The sequence below is a fragment of the Dreissena polymorpha genome, chromosome 3 (assembly GCF_020536995.1).
Source record: "Dreissena polymorpha isolate Duluth1 chromosome 3, UMN_Dpol_1.0, whole genome shotgun sequence".
Taxonomy (NCBI): domain Eukaryota; kingdom Metazoa; phylum Mollusca; class Bivalvia; order Myida; family Dreissenidae; genus Dreissena; species Dreissena polymorpha.
In genome coordinates this window covers 7,652,822-7,672,383 of record NC_068357.1, presented here as the reverse complement: position 1 = coordinate 7,672,383, position 19,562 = coordinate 7,652,822, and the positions used below count along the sequence as shown (strand labels likewise).

General features: G+C 35.3%; 1 protein-coding gene across 1 annotated transcript; it reads left to right on the top strand.

Annotated features, from left to right (window-relative positions):
* Nucleotides 1-3,643: 3,643 nt before the first annotated feature.
* LOC127874153 (opine dehydrogenase-like) lies at nucleotides 3,644-5,864 on the top strand. Its single transcript, XM_052418343.1, has 2 exons — nucleotides 3,644-3,753; nucleotides 3,971-5,864. Exon 2 carries the CDS (start codon nucleotides 3,971-3,973, stop codon nucleotides 5,195-5,197), a length of 1,227 nt encoding a protein of 408 aa, XP_052274303.1. The 5' UTR covers nucleotides 3,644-3,753; the 3' UTR covers nucleotides 5,198-5,864.
* Nucleotides 5,865-19,562: the final 13,698 nt, after the last annotated feature.

Sequence of the window (19,562 nt, the reverse complement as noted above, 5' to 3'; positions counted from 1 at the left end):
ACATTTACACAGTTATACTTTTATGTAGTGACAAAGTTACAGTTGCGGGCATCCGTGTCCTGTGGACACATTTCTTGTTTTGCATATATTACCTTCTCGACCCCCTTTTTAAAAAGACGTTGTACAATATGAACCCTACGACTCTGCCTTTTTAGCGGAAACAAATATTTTGTGTGGCGTTTGCCGGTTAAAAACACAACACAAGCTTTTGTTCTTGATATTTGTAAAATACGTGTTATGCGGTCTATGTTACTTTGTGTGTTAAATATAAGACAACTTAGTTACAAATGTTCCTTGTTGCTAAATTTGATGATGCAGGCTGAGTTGATTCCAAGTAATATGATATACCTCCGAATATTGACTGATATAAACACTTACTAACCTGATACAAGAATATATGAGCTCTGTGAAAAGGCAGTCCGCACTGGCTAATCAGGGACGACACTTTCCGTCTAAACTTGACTTTTGCTTAGAAGAGACTTTTAAACAGAAAATATAAAAGCGGAAAGTGTCGTCCCTGATGAGCCTTTGCAGTCAACACAGGCTAGTAATGTGGGACGACGACTCTTTACGCACATGCATTATACCCCCTTTTCACAGAGCGTGACTCGTATCATGTTCCTTTGTATCGGACTGATGCCAGCGCTGTGGTATGATTTATCATTCAGAACAGTTTCATTGCTCACATATTCTTAGATTAGTCATGACATCAGATTGGTTACATACTATCACGTCAGTAAACAACTTGCACATTAACCTGCGGGTGTTAACCCATATTGTATCTGCATGTCTTGACCCAGAATAGGCTTGCAGGTTTTGATCAAATGGGATCCATATAAACTGTAAAGTCTGGTTTAACAATCGTTGAGCTCCCATATCACGTTTAAAAAAATCGTCATGGAAATTCGATAGTCTACTCGTAAAATTCTCTTCACATGCCCGTTGTCCGAAACTAATGAAAAACTACGATTTGAATGGTACCTACAGCTCTGTCGAATAGGTATGAATTGAGAAATACGGAACTGTACGATCGGCATGTACATGCAAATACAACTACGTTTGACCGTTGATGCAATAGGAAAAGCTACGGAATTCACGCAAGGCTTTCACGCATGATCCGAATCGTATCCGTAGCCAATCCGATCCTAATTCCGTGAATGTGTGACCTAGGAATGACATTAATAGTTCGGTTTTTGTGGCAAGCGCAGTACAGGCTTTTCAATTGTAGATGTACTCGGTATTTAAATATAAAAGAACAGAACTGACGAATTTTTTTAATAGTTGAAAACATACTTATGGAGCCATACTTGCGAGTTTAAAGGGACAGTCAACCAGATTGACGAAAAAAGAAAAGTTCTAAAATACCGTCATTAAATGCTTTATATTGATAAATGTCAACATTGCATAAAAAATCTCCAGTAAAAATCAAGAATAAAACGAAAAACAGAAAAAGAAGTAGCCCTGAACAGAGCTCGAACCACTGACCCCTGGAGTCATACAATAAGCGTTGTATTTTATACTTTATATAAGCAATCCTCGTAGTTTCACAAAATATAACGACAACAACAGAACTCTCCTCCAAATAACCGTAGACATGCTCAGTAAAATTGTATTACCGCTGAAAATATAAAAACTTTACAACATTTTTCAAGTAATGTTATATATCAGTCGTGATATTTTAATCAATATAAACTAATAATTGTAAAAATACGGTATTTTAGAACTTCTCTTTTTCGTGATATATAGCAATCTGGTTGACCGCCCCTTTAAAGTTTTCCATATATATTTTTAGCAACATAAAATCGAAAATAATCGATAATTTATCCACCTTCAAAAAGCAGGATGGATTGTTTAGGAATTCAATTATCCTGCCTCTGTTGCAAACATTGATCAAATAAAGCAGGGTCGAATAAACTAGTCGATATCCGGCAACGCTAAGTACGTATTCCTACGCGCCGATTAACATGCTCTTATATTTGACCTTTTACAAAATGTAAATGCTAAGTTCCTGGCAAATGTTTTGTCCAAAAAAAGATTGTTAAAGTTATAAATGTGTATTAAATTCAAGCATATGGCAATGAAGTAATCAATTTTGCCTGTAAATTTATTTACTTCTAACCTTTAATATACGGCATTTCTTAAAATGAATAAAAACAATCCACTAATGCACACTTATTTTCGGTCGTCTGCCATTGATTTTATTTTTCTATAAAATATCAATAAATCGAACAAACTAAGACTATGTTTGAATAAAAATCCTTATCAATATTTGCAGGCGCAATTGTTAATGTTAAAAATTTCTCAGTTTATATGAAATATTTCATCGTGTGACATTTAACTTTTCATCCGTTTTGGTTTAAACATATTTATTTTTCGGCCCGAAAAAGAAAATAGGACTCGCTAAAGCTCGCCCTATTTTCTTTTTCTAAGCCTCACCGGATAAACTTTCTCTATCTCGGTACCAGCCATGTATACTCTATTTCTCCACCTTTCCTTTGCATGTAAGTGTCTGATCCACATCACCTATATGTTTCAAAGGATTATCATGGTACTTGGCTTAAATATTTAGGTCATTGAGACGATGTGCAGTGGGCATGAGTTAGTCAAGTCGGTGCAAAGTCTATTTCACACTTAGGTCAGACCATTTTCGCGTGCGATCTGTCTCATATTTCGAAGTGAGATTTGCATGACTTAGCTTCATCTCGTTTTCGAAATCCCTCGGACATTGGTAGTAAATAACACCTCTTAACTTGTACCATTTTTCTATACATGTCGAATGGGTATTCCGATGTATACATAGAAAGGATTATTTTCGTTCATTAACATCTAACTTTGGTAAGACAGATACGCCGAAACAAGTATAGGAGCATACTCATCTACATGTTTATAGTTGATATATGTCAAGTATTTAAACATGTGCTTCTTAAGAATATTTTCTAATATGCGGCCTGCTTGTGTACACAGGTATTTAACTCGTGTATACCGTACTCGTTATCGTGAATCAATGCGGTTATGCTTAATGCATTCTTTTATTTTTATCCTATTGTTATTTATATTCTAAAAGAAAAAGATTATATTTTGTTTAAAAAACATACGGATAAAATTAACGAAACCTCATACAGTTGCATGCCATGAGTAGGAACTTTAAATTATGATACAGTACTCTTTATATATTTATATAAAGTCTCTTGGTTACTTGTATTTTGTTTTAAATATGTTTGTTCATTATATTTATAAAATGCACCGACAATCATTTGTCAACGATATTTCTTGCTTTCCATTATACCACACTGCTATGTGGTGTATTAATGAGTCGAAACGCATGGCTGTCCTTAAAAAAAAATTCTCACATTTTCCTGCTGCACTTTCAACGCTAGTATTATACGTAAATAGATCGTACGATACGAAAGGAAACCATCTGTTTTCTATGCATACAACACAACACACTTATACATGATCAATCGTAAAACCACGCTCAAAACATTGCAGAACGAAGAATGCCACAACTATTTCCTTCGAGTCAGAACACTAGGCAGTGAAAGTAATTTCCACAAGAAATAACAGCATGTCTTAACCGCCCACTAAACGAAGTGCTCCTGAGAATCATGTATCATAGCTACCGTGTGCAACTAGTGTTTCCAGTTGTTCTTACCTGAGAATTTTCGTGAAGCATTACCTGTGAAGCTTACTGAGAACTAACATTATATTGTCGGAAATTACTTGCGGTAGGAATTTTCTTATAAAACATTGAAGGTATTTATTTGTTAGGATAGTTTTTACATATAATAATATATGTATAAAAAGTTGATAGTATAAGTAAATATCTTTGTTGATAATGAACTAGGTAATGCATTTAGATAAAACTGTTTTCTATTTGTTTCACATATGTTGTCTTTACGATTCAGCGATTCTATTTTTGTTAATATTAAAGGTTCGCCACGTTATATGTAAACATATTTGTAATTGACAGATGCCGGGGTTTCCAAAGGCCACGCATATAACCATAGTTGGTGGTGGAAAAGGGGCCCATGTTTTAGCGGGTCTATCGTCCTTGGTTGGAAATGCCACTGTCACTGTCGTAAGCACACACGAAGATGAAGCCGAACGATGGACGGCGGCTATGAAAAAAGGCGGATTCGTAGTAAAGTATAGCAGCGGTTCAAAATCGTCGCAAGCAGCAGGAAAGGTGAAGTTTACTGTAAGAAATGATTTCGAGGAAAGCATCAAGATCTCAGATATTGTTGCCATTTGTTTGCCAGCAAGTTTACATGAAAGTGTGTTAAAGCAGATTGTTCCATTGCTTCAAGAGAATTGTCTTGTTATTGGATTTCCAGGTTTTACAGGATTCGAGTATCAAGTAATTGCTATCTTGAAGGAACGCGAAAAGACATGCAATGTATTATCCATTGGTACCTTGCCATGGGTTTGTAGAATAGTTAAATATGGCGAAGAGGTAGAAGTTATTGCCGCGAAAGAAGTGGTACATGCGTGGCTGATGGAAAGGTCAAAAGAAAAACTTTCTCCGCTTCAAAAAGTCCAGATGCTAATCGGGTCAAAACCTGCACTGAAAGTAGTAACAAATATTCTTAAATATACACTTATGAAAATACCTGTAATTAACCAATCGTTGGTGTACCAAAAATGGAAGGATTGGGACGGCAAAGCCGTTGATAAAGAGCCTCTTATGTATCAGGAAGTAGACGAAAATTCAATGCGTTATATCGATGGGATATCGAGTGAAATTAACGACCTTGCCAATATTCTGACAAAACGGTTCCCTTCTCTTGATGGCACCGCATTGATTAATGTACAGCAGAATTTGATAGAGGAATACCCTGGTCTCATTAAGGACAAGTCATCAATTCTGTCTTGTCTGAAAACAAACACAGCTTTGGAAGGATTGGTTTACCCAATGACAAAGACAACAGATGACACCTTTGTTCCGAACTTTCAGCACGAGTTTATCACAGAGGAGATTCCATACGGCTTGCTTATTGTTAAACAGATGGTAGACATGGTGGAATTGAAGACGCCGATCATTGATGAAGTCATACAGTGGTCACAAGAGAAAATCGGAGCCAAGTACATGAAGGAGGGAGAACTCAGTTACGTTGACCGCAAACGAGGACGGCTACCGATGGCTTATGGAATCGATACCATTGAAGAATTCGTGGATTTCTTTTCAGTAACCAACTAGTTACTGTAACAGAAAGAACGAGTGGTGGAGATTGATGTTTGTTGTTTCAGTTTATGAGTTTTGTTAATGTACTTAAAACAGTTTTGCTGCGAGAAACATTGGTTGTTGCTTATATTTGCAAATATTCTTCATTAATTTATAAACACGTTATACAATTTTATATACAACAAGATGATAGCGTTCATCAAGAGACAAAATACTCATTTAGAAAGTATAAAGTCAAAATAATGAGTGTAAACGTCTATTTATTAGGTCGCACAAATATTTGTTCTACTGAGTTAGACGCCCCAAAATAGGAGCGAGCGAGCAGACAAAAAGACAGAAGAAAAATTCAAATATCTTTACTCCATATCGATATTATCACATGAAAGCGCAACATACTGTGTCCATATACATTGAATATATCTGCCAATCATATTTTAAGGTTGATAATGAACTGTGCCAATAATTAATTCTAAATGCATGTTGTACAGGGTTTGCCAACTTTGCCCCTGAATTTGTTAGTGATCGCTGAAAATTACTTGTGGCATGTGCCAATGTTTTGTGCAGTTCTGTCATTCTGAAAACAACTGATATAATTGGAGACATAACTTCCACATTCTCAGACGAACAATCACAACCATTCGCCTAATGCAATTAATTCACAATACTAATCGGTCTTTCTTGCGCTTTTCATGTGTTGTTATTTTTCATTATGAAAACTTACTGCACATACTCATACATTTGAATCATATGGGCACAACGTAAGAGTCTAAAGCATGATAGATAAGCAATGACACTCGATTGCGTTCAAGACAAGAGCTTATAACTTAATTAAATAAAACAATTTCATACAATTTTAGCAGCTTATCGGAAAATATTCATGTTTCGTGAACAGATATGCATGCTTAACTAAAATGATTGCAGAAATAGCTATTCGACGATACACATCGGGAGCGGAAAATGGACCATGTTTGCGCAGTAAAAAAAGTTTTAATTCAATTAACGATTTTTAGGTGCGGCAAATCTGACGAGAGTCTGGACACTTCTGCTTTTTGAACGAAAGTAAGGCTGTTATTATTTTTAACTCTTAAGCGTGTTATTTGTTATGCATCTTACAGGTTGTGTTGTAGGTTTTGTAGTAGTTTTATACATCAATAATTCATGTTGTTACTGCTTGGTTTTATGTTTATGCAACATTTAAATACATTGGTCAATATACATTATTCTAAGTTCGATCTGTACATATTATACACATCATAACACTGTTTTGTCATTATATATATTTAGTTAATTTTGTGTTATGTCTCTTTTTTTATAAATCTTGATTCTTATATTTTTTCTATGGTCAAACATATATTTTCCTATAGAACAATTGTCGAGTGTTAATACGATAAAAAAGGTTTTAAATTCCCGTATTTATTTATGTTTTGCCCTTAAGATTTATGATACCAACATTTTTAATATCAAACGAAGCTATTCTCGTGTTTAATTCGAATGTTTGTTATATGTGTTCTCACTCATGTGTAAAGTATACATAGTTTGTTATAATCGTAATGTCAAAATCTAAAAAAATTCATTACAATTGATGAGCTGAACTGGCAAATATTTCACAATTATTTTCCAAAGAAAAATCAGGAAATCCACTGAATCATTGTTATACATAAGTTAACAATATTAGTTCAGGATGCATTCTCTTTAACACACTTCATGTGTAAATGAGAATGTCCGTCAGTTATTCACACCACTTTTTCTAATAAACCATACATTAAGATATCCCCTGGTCTTCAGTCTGCAATACACTAAAACTTCTTTACATAGGCCGGTATACATACATATACACTAACACTTCTCTACATAGGTCGGTATACTTAGGTACTAAAACTTCTCTACATAGGTCGGTATACATAGGTATACACTAAAACCTCTCTACATAGGTCGGTATACATAGGTATACACTAAAACACTCTACATTGATTTCAAAAAGGCACTCACAACACAACTCCAAGTTTGCGACAGCAATTTAAATTATATCTGGGTTAGAATAATTGCTGAAAATGTATCGTTATATTTATTTCATCAAACCAAGTTTCTGCATAGAAACGGATACACTTGCAAATGAAAAATGAAAGTGTTTTTTATTTGGTCATCAACTGTATTTCAGGCAGATCTTTTTTAAAGTAAATTTTATTTAATTTAATTAATAATTAGTATGTATTTATTTATTTATTGCAGTTTTCCAATCTGAAACATAGCAGTTTTAAGAACGATTATGAACGACACATTAACCGAACCGGTATTTTAAGACAGCAGTGTTTTGAATGATCAGGCATTTTTAAATATTATCTTTCAGTAATTTGTTACCACTCGTTGAATATTTACACCTTATACTGAGGTAAATCGTCTATCAGATCGTGGTTTTAAGATAATTATATTTTGGAATGTGCAAGATTTTGTGTACACTTGCGGGGTTCATAACACTAGAATGTCTAGTAAATACACGGAAATACATGTATATAAAATAGTTAGTAAAGTGAAAGGCACAAACCATTTACATTCGTTTTTTCATAAATAGAAACAGTGCAAATGGCGGAGAAAGGATCAGTCGTGAGTTATGATTTTTGCTGCAGTATTTGCGAAGAAGATGGTGATAACACGGAAGCAACTCTTTTTGTCAGCTTAGTTCAAAAGGCATTTGTAATGACTGTATTGGGTTCCACGAACAGTTTAATGAGAAGCACGAACTTTATGGGCGAGGAGAGATGGATAAATGGCCTGTTTATATGAAATGATTCGAAGATTTGAAATTGTTTGAACAGCATTCCGATCACTTGATAGAGATGTTTTGTGAAAATAATAGAAAACTTTGTTGTTCTATGTGCATCTTTCATGATCACATGTAAGACTGAAGGACCCTTTTATACTAGTTTCAAGAGATGCTTTGTGAAAATCATATTAAACGTATTTGATGCCTTTTCCATGTTTTTTTGTTTACAGATGACTCATAAACTAATTAAAACCTTATTTTAACTATAGAAACATTGTTTTAAAAATAAATGTACTGTTGCAATAATAAAACTACTAATGTTTACCTTACACCGTGTATTGGTCAGCATAATTCACACACATATGCAATTGAAAGTACGCGTTCATTAAAATACATTAAAGTTGTTTACTCACGAATTTAAACATCATAAAATATTGTATGAATTCATGATCACGTGTTTCCTTGTAATATATGTATGTTAACTCTAGCTTTTAAGTTAGAAGTTGCATAACCGTCTGAAAAATACATGTATTTACTGTTCGCTCTAAGAACTTATATAAAAACTTGGTTTTTGCATCGAACAAGCTTGATGAAATTTAGATGTAGCAAACTTGCACGTGTATCTTGCTTGTTATTTGGTTCGAGTTGTGTCGGGTCACGGTCAAGGTCTTGCATTTTTGGGAATTATTTCTAGAGTTTAGATCTAGATATTTGTGTGGACTTTTGTGGGATTATACATGTATACCTAACTTTGTATTGCATGTGAGTTGGTAAAGATCAATTTAACGGTTTCTAAAAACACACGTTTCCTCCAAATAGCTTAATTTAGATTGTATGAGTGAATTTTTCTGACATTGTGTGAGTTATTAGTTAATATGCGCACCTAGGTGGGGAATGTATATTAACCAGTTGTATCAAGGTCAAGATCACCAAAACTTAAAATAGAAAAACTGTTTTCCGCTCAATCTCTTGAGTTAAGATGGAGGTATTGCGCTGAAATTGTGTGTGTGAGTTGCTTACACGAAGACCTAGTCTAGGACTGCGCAATTTTTCAAATCTTAAACGTTAAACACTTGTATCCCTGGTATTACCATGTTTCATGTTAATATTAATAAAACAGTGTACTTAAATGCTATTTTAAAGTGGTTTTATAACCTACTCCATCTTTCCTTTATCATAAACATTTTATTATAGTCAGTAATCTTACTATGCATTTACGAAAAATACTACAAGCTAGCACAATGAGTGAATATTTATAGTGATTAAGTGATGCATTAAACAACATAAGTAAGCAAAACTATGGTGTTTAAACACAAATGCACACATGTCAGTTAGGAATTTTCAAAATGAAATAATGCTTTTTAAAAAGTTATCATGTTATAACACTAATTTTATGCCTGATGATGTCTTTGCAGTTTCGTAATTCGTAGGCAGCACATTTTGAATTACGTATAAACATCGTTTTTTAAAGAGTACAACATCAATTTCTCCTTGTTTAACACGCTAATCAAAATGATTAGATGCATAAAATTACTATCTGCTTTACGAATATACACAATATACATGTTTATACAGTGAACGAAGTTTCACACTATTATAGAAATATTAACAATACATATTGTTTGTCATCGTGTCTACGTGTAATGTATAGCTTAATTTCATTATGCTTCTATCACAGACTTCATTCCATTAAGTAAAAACAACGTCCCTATAACGAACAAACCTTCGCATTAAGTAAATTTTATATGAATGTTATACGTTTTTATAGGTTAATAAATTGGTACTTTAAAACCAAAACGTATTGTATAATAATTTCAGACACTGTGACAAACTGGTGATGATAAAAATAAAACCACAAGCTGTTACAGATGCAGGATTATTACTCAACATAACTTCAACTGTAGCTGCTGTCCAACAAAAGGTTGACACTGCAATCAATGATACACATGAATTTGTAGAGAAACTGCAAGAGTCGTATGAAAAAGCGTACGATGCAATTTAAGTGTTTCGTCAGAAAATCAACGACATACTAAACACCTTACTTCAAACACTGAAACAGTCCTTACAAGCTGATACAGACACGTGCTCAAAAGCTTTAAACGGTTTAAAGAAAAGTAGCGATGCTATGAAAAGTATTGAATATCCAAAATACCTGAAATTTATTGCGTTTCAAAAAGGAATGGAAATGAGCACGCAAGCTGAGAATATGTTGAGTGAATTGCCTGTTTATAGAAGTCCCTCATTAGCGTTTAACGAAAACCACGGTATTGAACAAACATTATCAGATGTGTCCACGTTTGAAAATATCGAATGTGTTGAAAACAGGCGGAAAAGGACGACCTCATTATACTCCAGTGTAAGAGCAAATGTCAACACAGTGTTCGAATAACTTCTGATGACCCTGATTACAAGAGTTCCGACATAAGAGGCATATGTGAGCTACCTGGTGGAGACATTCTAATTGCGGATAACAGTAACAGGCGTGTAAAGATACTGGATATATATTATAAAAATGTCGCGCAAACAGATCTCCCTTACTTTCCAATGGACATGTGCACTATCAGTCCTTCCGAGGTCGCCGTTACATGTTATGGTCAAATGAACATGATCGTCCAGTTCTTAAATGTCGTGGACAGACAGATAGTTGAAGGAAGAATACGTACTTTCAAATATATATGTCATGGCATTGCTTACTTTAAAAACTCATTATTTATCACAACATACACTGTCTTGTATGAGTACACACAGGGCGGTCTGCTGGTGAAGAAGATCTATGAAGATACTTCAGGTCCACAGAAAGGTATTTTCGCCATTTTAATGACATCATGTATTGTTAGTTACGCAATGTTTTATGCTCTATGATGGAAATATGTTTTTTTTTCGTTCAAACAGATTCTTTCTTCACGTGCAAGGAAATTTTTGAATTTTGTTAATTTATTACTCCATACTTAGATACATGTATATGCGTGTGTGAGGTTGTTCTGTTTAAATATTGAACATTCACAAAACAACTAATACCATCGCATGTATGATCAATCAACCATTTATGAAAACAATTAACTTGCACATTTTTCACACACTCATATCAACAGAATAAGATATATAATGCAAATCTAAATGTTATATAAATCTGTAATTGTTCATTTGCTACACGTATGTGCATGTTAAGCACAGAAAAATGATTAGTTTTAATACAAATACGGTATTTTATTGTTATATTTCCAAATGTCATACAAGGACTAATATGTGTCGTGCATCCTTTTGAATATATAGCAATACGGATCCCGTTATATTTCCAGTGTACAAGTGCGCAGTAAGTTCCGATGGATCACGACTGAATGTTACCAACTACACGTTAGATGTTACCAACAACACGTTAGATGTTACCAACTACACGTTCAACAAGCTCCTTACTCTGTATATGAATGGGACTGTCCTGTCATCTTCAGAACACCCTGCTCTTCAATGTCCTTTAGGTGTACACATGTCAGCATCAGGGCAGCTACTGGTCTGTGGATATAGATCATGCACAATAGTTCAGGTGGATGCTGAGGTAGGAGTGGTGAAGCTGGCTTCCAAGGAGGATGGCCTGGATGGACCAGAGTCGATATATTATCGTGCTGGTAGGTTGATTGTTGGACAGCGCAGTGACAACATTTTGGTGATCAATACAAAATGAAGACCACCGAAAAATATCGACTGTATGGTGTCAGAAAATAAATTTAACAGGCGTAAAGATGCCATCATAAGGAAACAGATGTGACGACAAGTTGTTTTTGATTTTATCTTCGTATTTAAACAGTGAAATAGAGACATTGCTCTCAAATACCTGTGTTGAAATATACACACACAACGAGCAGTGAAATAATGTATGCAATAATGTGTAATGTAATGTTAGACCTTAACAATTAGTTGTTAGTTTCCACTTATGCAGCCAATAACAAAGTTGGGTAATTAGAAAAAAAAGTTATCGTAAGATTTTTAAACGAGCAACTAGTTATTTCTCATTTAAAAAGGATTTCAATATTAGCTAGTGTCTTAATGCTTATGTAACACGTTTTTCTTTATACGTAAACGTGGTTGAGCGATTTTGATAGAATGTAGCGAAAACTGGGATAAAAAAGATGTTACATCTGAGTAAGAAAAAAACACGGTCAGCCGAGTAAGTCGAACAAACATCTGTATAAGCCAAACATACGCTTTTTATAGTAGATATAGATGCATAATGATAGTTCGACATCTGTTAAAGCCAAACTTACGCTTTTTATAGTAGATATAGATGTATTATGTTAGTAAGGCCTTTGCATTCATGATTTTCGGACTAAGCAATTAGATAATGGTTTATTCCTTCCATGGATAATTGTATTTGAAAGATGTAAACTATAAATGTAGCTGTATACGCAAACGATTAGTGGTAACTCAAAACAAAAATACAATAAAATATTATGCATTAAGAAAACAAACATTATGTGTCATATATAATTAATGTATAGTATATTTATTACTTCTTGTACACAGATAATACAATATATTGCCAATTATTTACGCCCACGCACGGTCTGTGGTTTTAGTTGTTCGCTTGCGAACACTAAGGTTAGTGCTACGCGTTGAAAATCGGTCTGCTCTTAACTACGCTAAGAACGATAACCGCCGCATCTGCCGACTGAGGCTGATAAACAAGTATAGTGGGCTGTTGTGTAACCTCGTTCATAGTGCATGCTGTCATTGTGTACACACCGGTCTTACTGACCTGTGTACTAACGCGAAAGAATTTGTGGGTAGCACTTCTTTTACGATTGAAAAGTGAAAGCATGTCAGGTAATCGTGCTTCTGATAATCGCTATCAGTCTAACAAGAGATTCAAAATCACATTTAAACATAATTAGATAACATTTCTTTAAACAACATTCCGTTTAAAACACACAATAAATAACGATTTTTCTTTCATTATTAACATTTTCATACCTACGCAGAACTACTTGGGCGGAAGCATAATTCCCCAATCAGGGGAATGTGATACGTCTTAGCATAGAGGTGACAATAACGTAGTGACGTCACCATCTATGTATAGAATGGCATGCTGCTACAGCGGGGTTAAATTTGATATACCTGGGAAACATTATTTTGTTCTCAACAGATCTTTTGTATTCACGGGTGCTAACATAGTTTACATCTTTCACATACAATTAATAGTAGAAGGTTAAGCTTGTTAACATTCACAGTTCTCAATAAATAAAACGTTTAACATGAGTTGACCAATTACTACAGGTATACTAAAGACAACAACAAAAATTATATATATATAATCGCTAGCTTTGAAATAAAGTTTGCATTTTACGTTTCTAAATAATTAAATTGAAAAAAAGTTTAACTATTGTGTTTATTAATTTGTTAGTCGCATATTCACCGCATGGAATGTGTGTTATCATTGTCAAACAACACATTGGTGTAAGTAGATAAAAATTATACTACGGGAGTAACACACAGTAGTGTAAGTAGCTAAAACTTATACTTCGGAAGTGCACATCATATGTGCCCTCGCATGCCTTATTATGAGTGTATTTCTGCAGCATCGAAATATATCGTATTTTGATATTTGATTTACACGCAGTTTTCTTTCGACACATTTAAATCACACTTTCATAGCCTCGACATGCAAATTTGGGTCTTATGCGTTTCGGCAAACGTATCGTAAACCCAACATGTGCATTTGCGCAGTCTAATCAAAGTCGATGCTGTTCGTTATGAAATCACCCAATGTGTTATGGTCTTATTATGAATCTCCTGACCAGACTGAGAGATGCGCAGATTGAGTGGGCTATACATATGATGGGCTCATATGGAAAAAGACCCATTTTCGCATTATGAGGGTCATTACAAATTTCATTGCGAATTGTAAATGGCACATTTAAGCACAATGCTTTTCCATACAAAATTGATTTCAAAATAGCAGACTTGTAAATAAGGACAGCCTTTCTATGCGTTTAAGAACGATTTCCAGACGTATTTGTTTGTTTTCTCATCTTGAAAGCAAAACTGTGTTTATCGTTAGTTAATTATATATTCCCCGCACGATTTAGTGAACGAGTATTGACCCTAAAATTCTGCGAGGTAGATTTAAACGCGAACTTGTAACTGGGTCACAATTTGTGTCGTTTGTACATACATACAGTAGTCCAGAATTCCTTACATTGAATAGTGATACATCCCTTGCACTGAGCACAGACACAGTGCTGTAGCCAAAGTTCAGAGGTTTTATCTCGAATCAGCCTATGAAATTTAAATTATTCAAGGTGAAAAGCTGTGTAAAACAGCTATGCCGAAAAAGCGCATTAGTTCTCTAAACCCATGTTTAGGTCAAAGTTGTTGACACCGTGTGAACTACTAGGGTAACAAGTAATACATTAACAACAAAGTACGCGTCAACAGGGCTGTCTTAATGACTACCTTATTCGTGAGTAAAAAGTATTGCTCGAAGATTTATTTTCATAAATTATGTCATTGTATATCTAGAATTTGTATATGGTGTCAAAAATCAAAATCAAAAGTTTTGCACAAGGAATTTCCATAATGAAATTATATTCTTAGTAAGATAGGTATTCTATATTCCAACAATATGGATTTAATATGATGGTTATTGCAAAATGTCTTTATATTTAGTTTTCATTACCATTTTCATAATACTTTCTCTGCTTTCAGAACGTAAAAAAGGGCCATGATGTTGTTAGTTTGTCTAAGCTATCTCTATAAAATAAATAGGATGAAGGAAAGTGCACACACATTTCGACCCGTGCGCTAAGACACACTCTTTATAAATTTGAATGGCTTGTGTTGATTTAAACTTGCGATTAATTTTTAAAAATGAGTTTCTTAAATTATTCAAAAGCGAACAACTCCAGTGCCTTCAGCGCTCTTATTTCCTATAGTAATAACGTAGCATGCCTTCTTATAAACCAGTCGTGATTTTTTAATCAATATAAACTTATAATTGTAAAAAAATACGGTATTTTAGAATTTTTCTTTTTTTGTCAATCTGGTTGACGGTCCGTTTAAAGCCCACAGCGATATTATTGTTAGTATGTATCTAAATGACTGGTTTGTCAATTAAATCTGAATGTATGTGATACTCAAGTATATATTTATAACTGACGAAATGTGTCATATTTCTTTATATGTACTATCATGCTGTAATTTATATTTTTGTTGAACATCAATAAAAAAAGTTTATCAACCGGTTATGTATGTTATGCAAGTTATATAACCCAAAATAGAGACATGTTTTTAAATCATGCTTTATCACTCTTTTCAATATTTATGTGTTTAGAAGCGATGTAATTTTTTTATATTGTCGTTCAGGAAAACAACAAAGCCAACATAATAACGTCGATATACCACTCCAATGGGATTTGAAACCGCGCCTTTAAATATCACGGACTTGAATGAGAATTTTACAATACCACAGTCAAGTGTCATAGCGGCACTTCATGATTTAACAACTGTTATTGACTTTCGTGTTGCTGGTAAAACTTTTTTATCCTTTTAAAACATGTATTCATAAATAATGGCCCCGTCACAACGAAATGGCGTCCCCAGTACGACCAAACCAGTCAGTTTCTGGAAAACGCTGATGGTAGTTATAAAAACGTGAATATTTTGTTTTAGATCAGAAATTCAAATACCGTCAACCATCACACCGGATGTCCTGTTTTCTTAAGTATTATATTGGCAAATAAATGAGTGTAAATGCATTAAATGTGTACTCGCACAAGTCGATGCCTTGTACACGAATTTTTGTAGCATGCTTTAAAAAAAGTATTTTATGGAATTGGCGAAACGAAATTGAAAGGTTGTGTCACTGAATTAGGCGTCAAAAATGAGAGCGAGCGAGCAGACACAATAACCAATAAAATATGTTTATCTCATTACCAATATAATCAGGGGAAGTCACAGAATAGTATGACTTTACCTCTTAATGCACGTCAAGTGCTTGTCCTTGGATTTTGTTATAGATTTCTAAATACTACCCATGACATTGGCGCACGTTGTTTTTTGCCTTCATTCTCCATTGCATATATTTATACTTTTAAACAATTTGGGCGAGATTTCATGGTCTTAAGCATTGAACTAAAGAACAGAATCACACTCCAGTTTACGACATGAAATTAATATTTTAACCGTTTAAATAAAATAAACAAGTTTCGTAAAAAAATATGCAGGCTTAACCAAAATGAACCTATAAATAGGTAGTAGAAGATACAATTCGGATGCGGAGCAAAATTGACACAGTAAACGCAGTTAACAATGAACAAGTTTTATTTCAAGTCAATATTTCAATATTCAAATAAGAGGCTGTGAAAAAAGCACATTGTTTCTAACTCTTCATTGTGTAAAATTTTATTATTCTAATATATTATGCAATAGTGCTATACATCAATCATTCTTGTTTTTACTGCCTGGTTAAAGTGTTTAAGTAACACTTACATAAATGGTAATATAAGCATGATCCTATACATGTTCAATTTGTACATATTATACACACTACTGTTTTTGTAATATATATCTGGTTTGTTTTGGTGTCATGTCTCTTTTTATAAGCTCTTTTCGTGTCTCATTGTGGCATTGTGTTATATGTATAATCACACATGTGTATAGTTTATATTATTTATTATTAACTTCAATCATTGTTCATTCCATTTGATTGCCTGACAACAAATAATGTTCAAATCTTGAACAAGCAATAAACATTTAAAATAACAGGTTGATCATGAAATCGTTGTTATTCATACATACTTCATATTATGGTATGATGAACCCTGTTACACCACTCATGGATGAATTATCATGTAAATTTAGTTGAAAGTTTAAAGATAACGCCAGTAAGGAATAACTGCCAGATAGTCAATGATGAACTGGTTTATTTAACTCTCAAGTGGATACAACAATTTGGTGAAAAACGCAGTTTCCAAGGCAAACTTCCAACAAAGGGGAGTAACTCATGGGAATATACCATGATAACATAACAGTGGTGTAAGGGAGAGAACTCGTACTAATTATGTACTGGCGGAACCTCTTTTCCTTCAAATGAACACAACTCATACTTCATATAATAACACATACAAAATCAGTACAGGATTAGAAAATTAAACCCAATAGATTAAAAATGTCTAATGATAGAAACACAATATTTAACTTCTAAAACTATTAAGTACATAACATGTATCTTGCATATTTAGAATTTGCATCATAAAACCAAGGATAAGAAATCATTGAACAAGTCAGTCATATATACAAAGAGAACCAAACACTATTGAACATGACAAACAAACTTGCACCACTCTAATCATTCTAATACATAATCATCAAGATATTTTGGAGGCTGTCGTGAGCGTTGAGGTCTTTGCGCTGGCTCAGTGTAACCGGGCGAGGTCATACTCATAGAACTTGTTTCTGGAGACACGTGTACTTGGGGGGGTTCACAAAATGATGACGTCATATCCGGCTCATACACAATAATTGGAACTGGTTCTACATTTTCTGGCGTAGTCAATGTTGCTGGAATGCTTGAAGGTGCTGGGGGACCACTATCAGTTGGTGAATGAACACATTCGTCATCAGACTCATGGTCTGGGTCGGAGTACACTAAAGGCCTTTCGCAACACATTTTATCATACGGAACACGGTAACACTCGCTTCGTTTAACTTTATAGGATGAAGCCCGTAACTGATTTCCCGAGAACTTTTTAACAAAGCACCACTCTTCATCGCACGACACAACTAGATACCTATTGCGAGCTTTCAATTTGCTTTTATCTGAGATAAGATACACTAAATCACCGACACTTACATCACCAACACGTACCGGAATACTAGCCTTGGACTTAGATTTTTCACTGTGGGGGTGATTTTTCATACGTGAATCATGCCGCTGGAGGATCACATCACGGTCAGACACAGGGAGTTGAACATGAGTGAACTGAGAGCGTTGGGTCCACAATTCACGGGAAGACAGGCCCGTATGGCGTAGACGTGAATTCAACCTTGCGACTACAATAGCAAGGCCCATGCAAGTAACGGGGCCTCCACCTGGTTCATACCGCAACAACTCATTTTCTAGCTCTTGTATAGCCTTTTCAGCCACAGGATTCTTGTTTATGTTCTTAACACGGCCGATCTCCAACACGATGTTGAGACGTTTCAAGGCTTCGTCGCTTTGCAAAGATGCAAAACCCGGGGCGGGATCTACACGAATAACTGCAGGGGGACCGTCTAATGGATGGAGCTCAGTACACAAACACACTAAAGCATCTCTTAAAGTGTCCCTTTTTTCGTCAGGAATAAGACAGGCTTTAGTATAAGAGGTAACACTCTCACGCACGACTAGAATAGTTTGTTGATTACGTTTCAGTACATCTGCGGCGAACGACATGCCAACAACTTCTGGAGGGTCTTCGCTTGTATGCTTTATAGCGGATTCTGGTAATGACTGTAATGAAGCACACAAGTGGCACTGCCGAGTTACAGTTTCAATAGAGCTACTCAAGTCCAACGCGTAAAAGTGACGCTTCATCACAAGTTCAAGCTGGTGCTTAGATGGATGGTCTAACTTAATGTGTAGAGCGCTGACCAATCCGTCTAAAACGGCACGAGGAACAACTATCAACTCAGATGGTGGCAATAAAGGGTCACTGCGTTTTACCACCAGTAAATTATCTCTGGCGATTGATGCGACTTGAAGGTAACGTTTAACATCTTTGATCTTTGTTAGTTTTTTAGAGGGACGAGTACCTTGTTTGAGATGCGCGTGTGTACGTCGCAGATCTGGACACTCGGATTGAATTTGAAGCCACGAGGATCTTGTAGCAAACGGCAAACGCGATGTTCCATTCACAATACTGTCAATGCAGACGTTACGAACCACAGAGTCTTCAGTATTACAGATAAATGTACAGATTTGACAGGTTGGCACAGAACACTCGGGGGCATTCCTACTTGCAAAGTCTGACGGCACATTGGCAGAGCCAGCAAGATGTCTGACGCTTATCTGGAAACGACTCACAGTTGACAAAAATGACGTCACTCTCGGACTAGCGGAAAACTCACCGCGACATAGCTTCTCTACAGCCTGTACGCAAGGCTGACTGTCAGTAAGTACACAAGCCGACACAGTAGACTGTATTATGTAAGGGCTAAAGTGTTTAACGGCGGACGCGATGCTCAGAGCTTCGATTTCACACGGAAGCCAAGTGACTTGATGTTTCCGCAGCTTGGCACTGAAAAAGCCTGCCAAGTGCAACTTGTCATTTCTCATCACATACAGGGTTGCTCCTATACCACGCTGAGACACGGAACCATCGGTAACTATCCACAAATGATCTGTGGGTCTCGGTATGACAATCGACTTATGATTATGCAGTGCTGCCTGTGCATCTTTGAATGATTTTAAAAAGGAGTCCGTCCACTCCACCTTGTCATGCGACTGTTTACCAGCGGCTAGGTCGTCTAGTGGGCTAATATATCGTGAACAGTTTGGCAACACACGCCCGAGAACCTTGTACGCACCGATGAACGAACGCAACCCTTTCACAGTATCTGGAGGTGTACACAAAGACAACGGGGCAA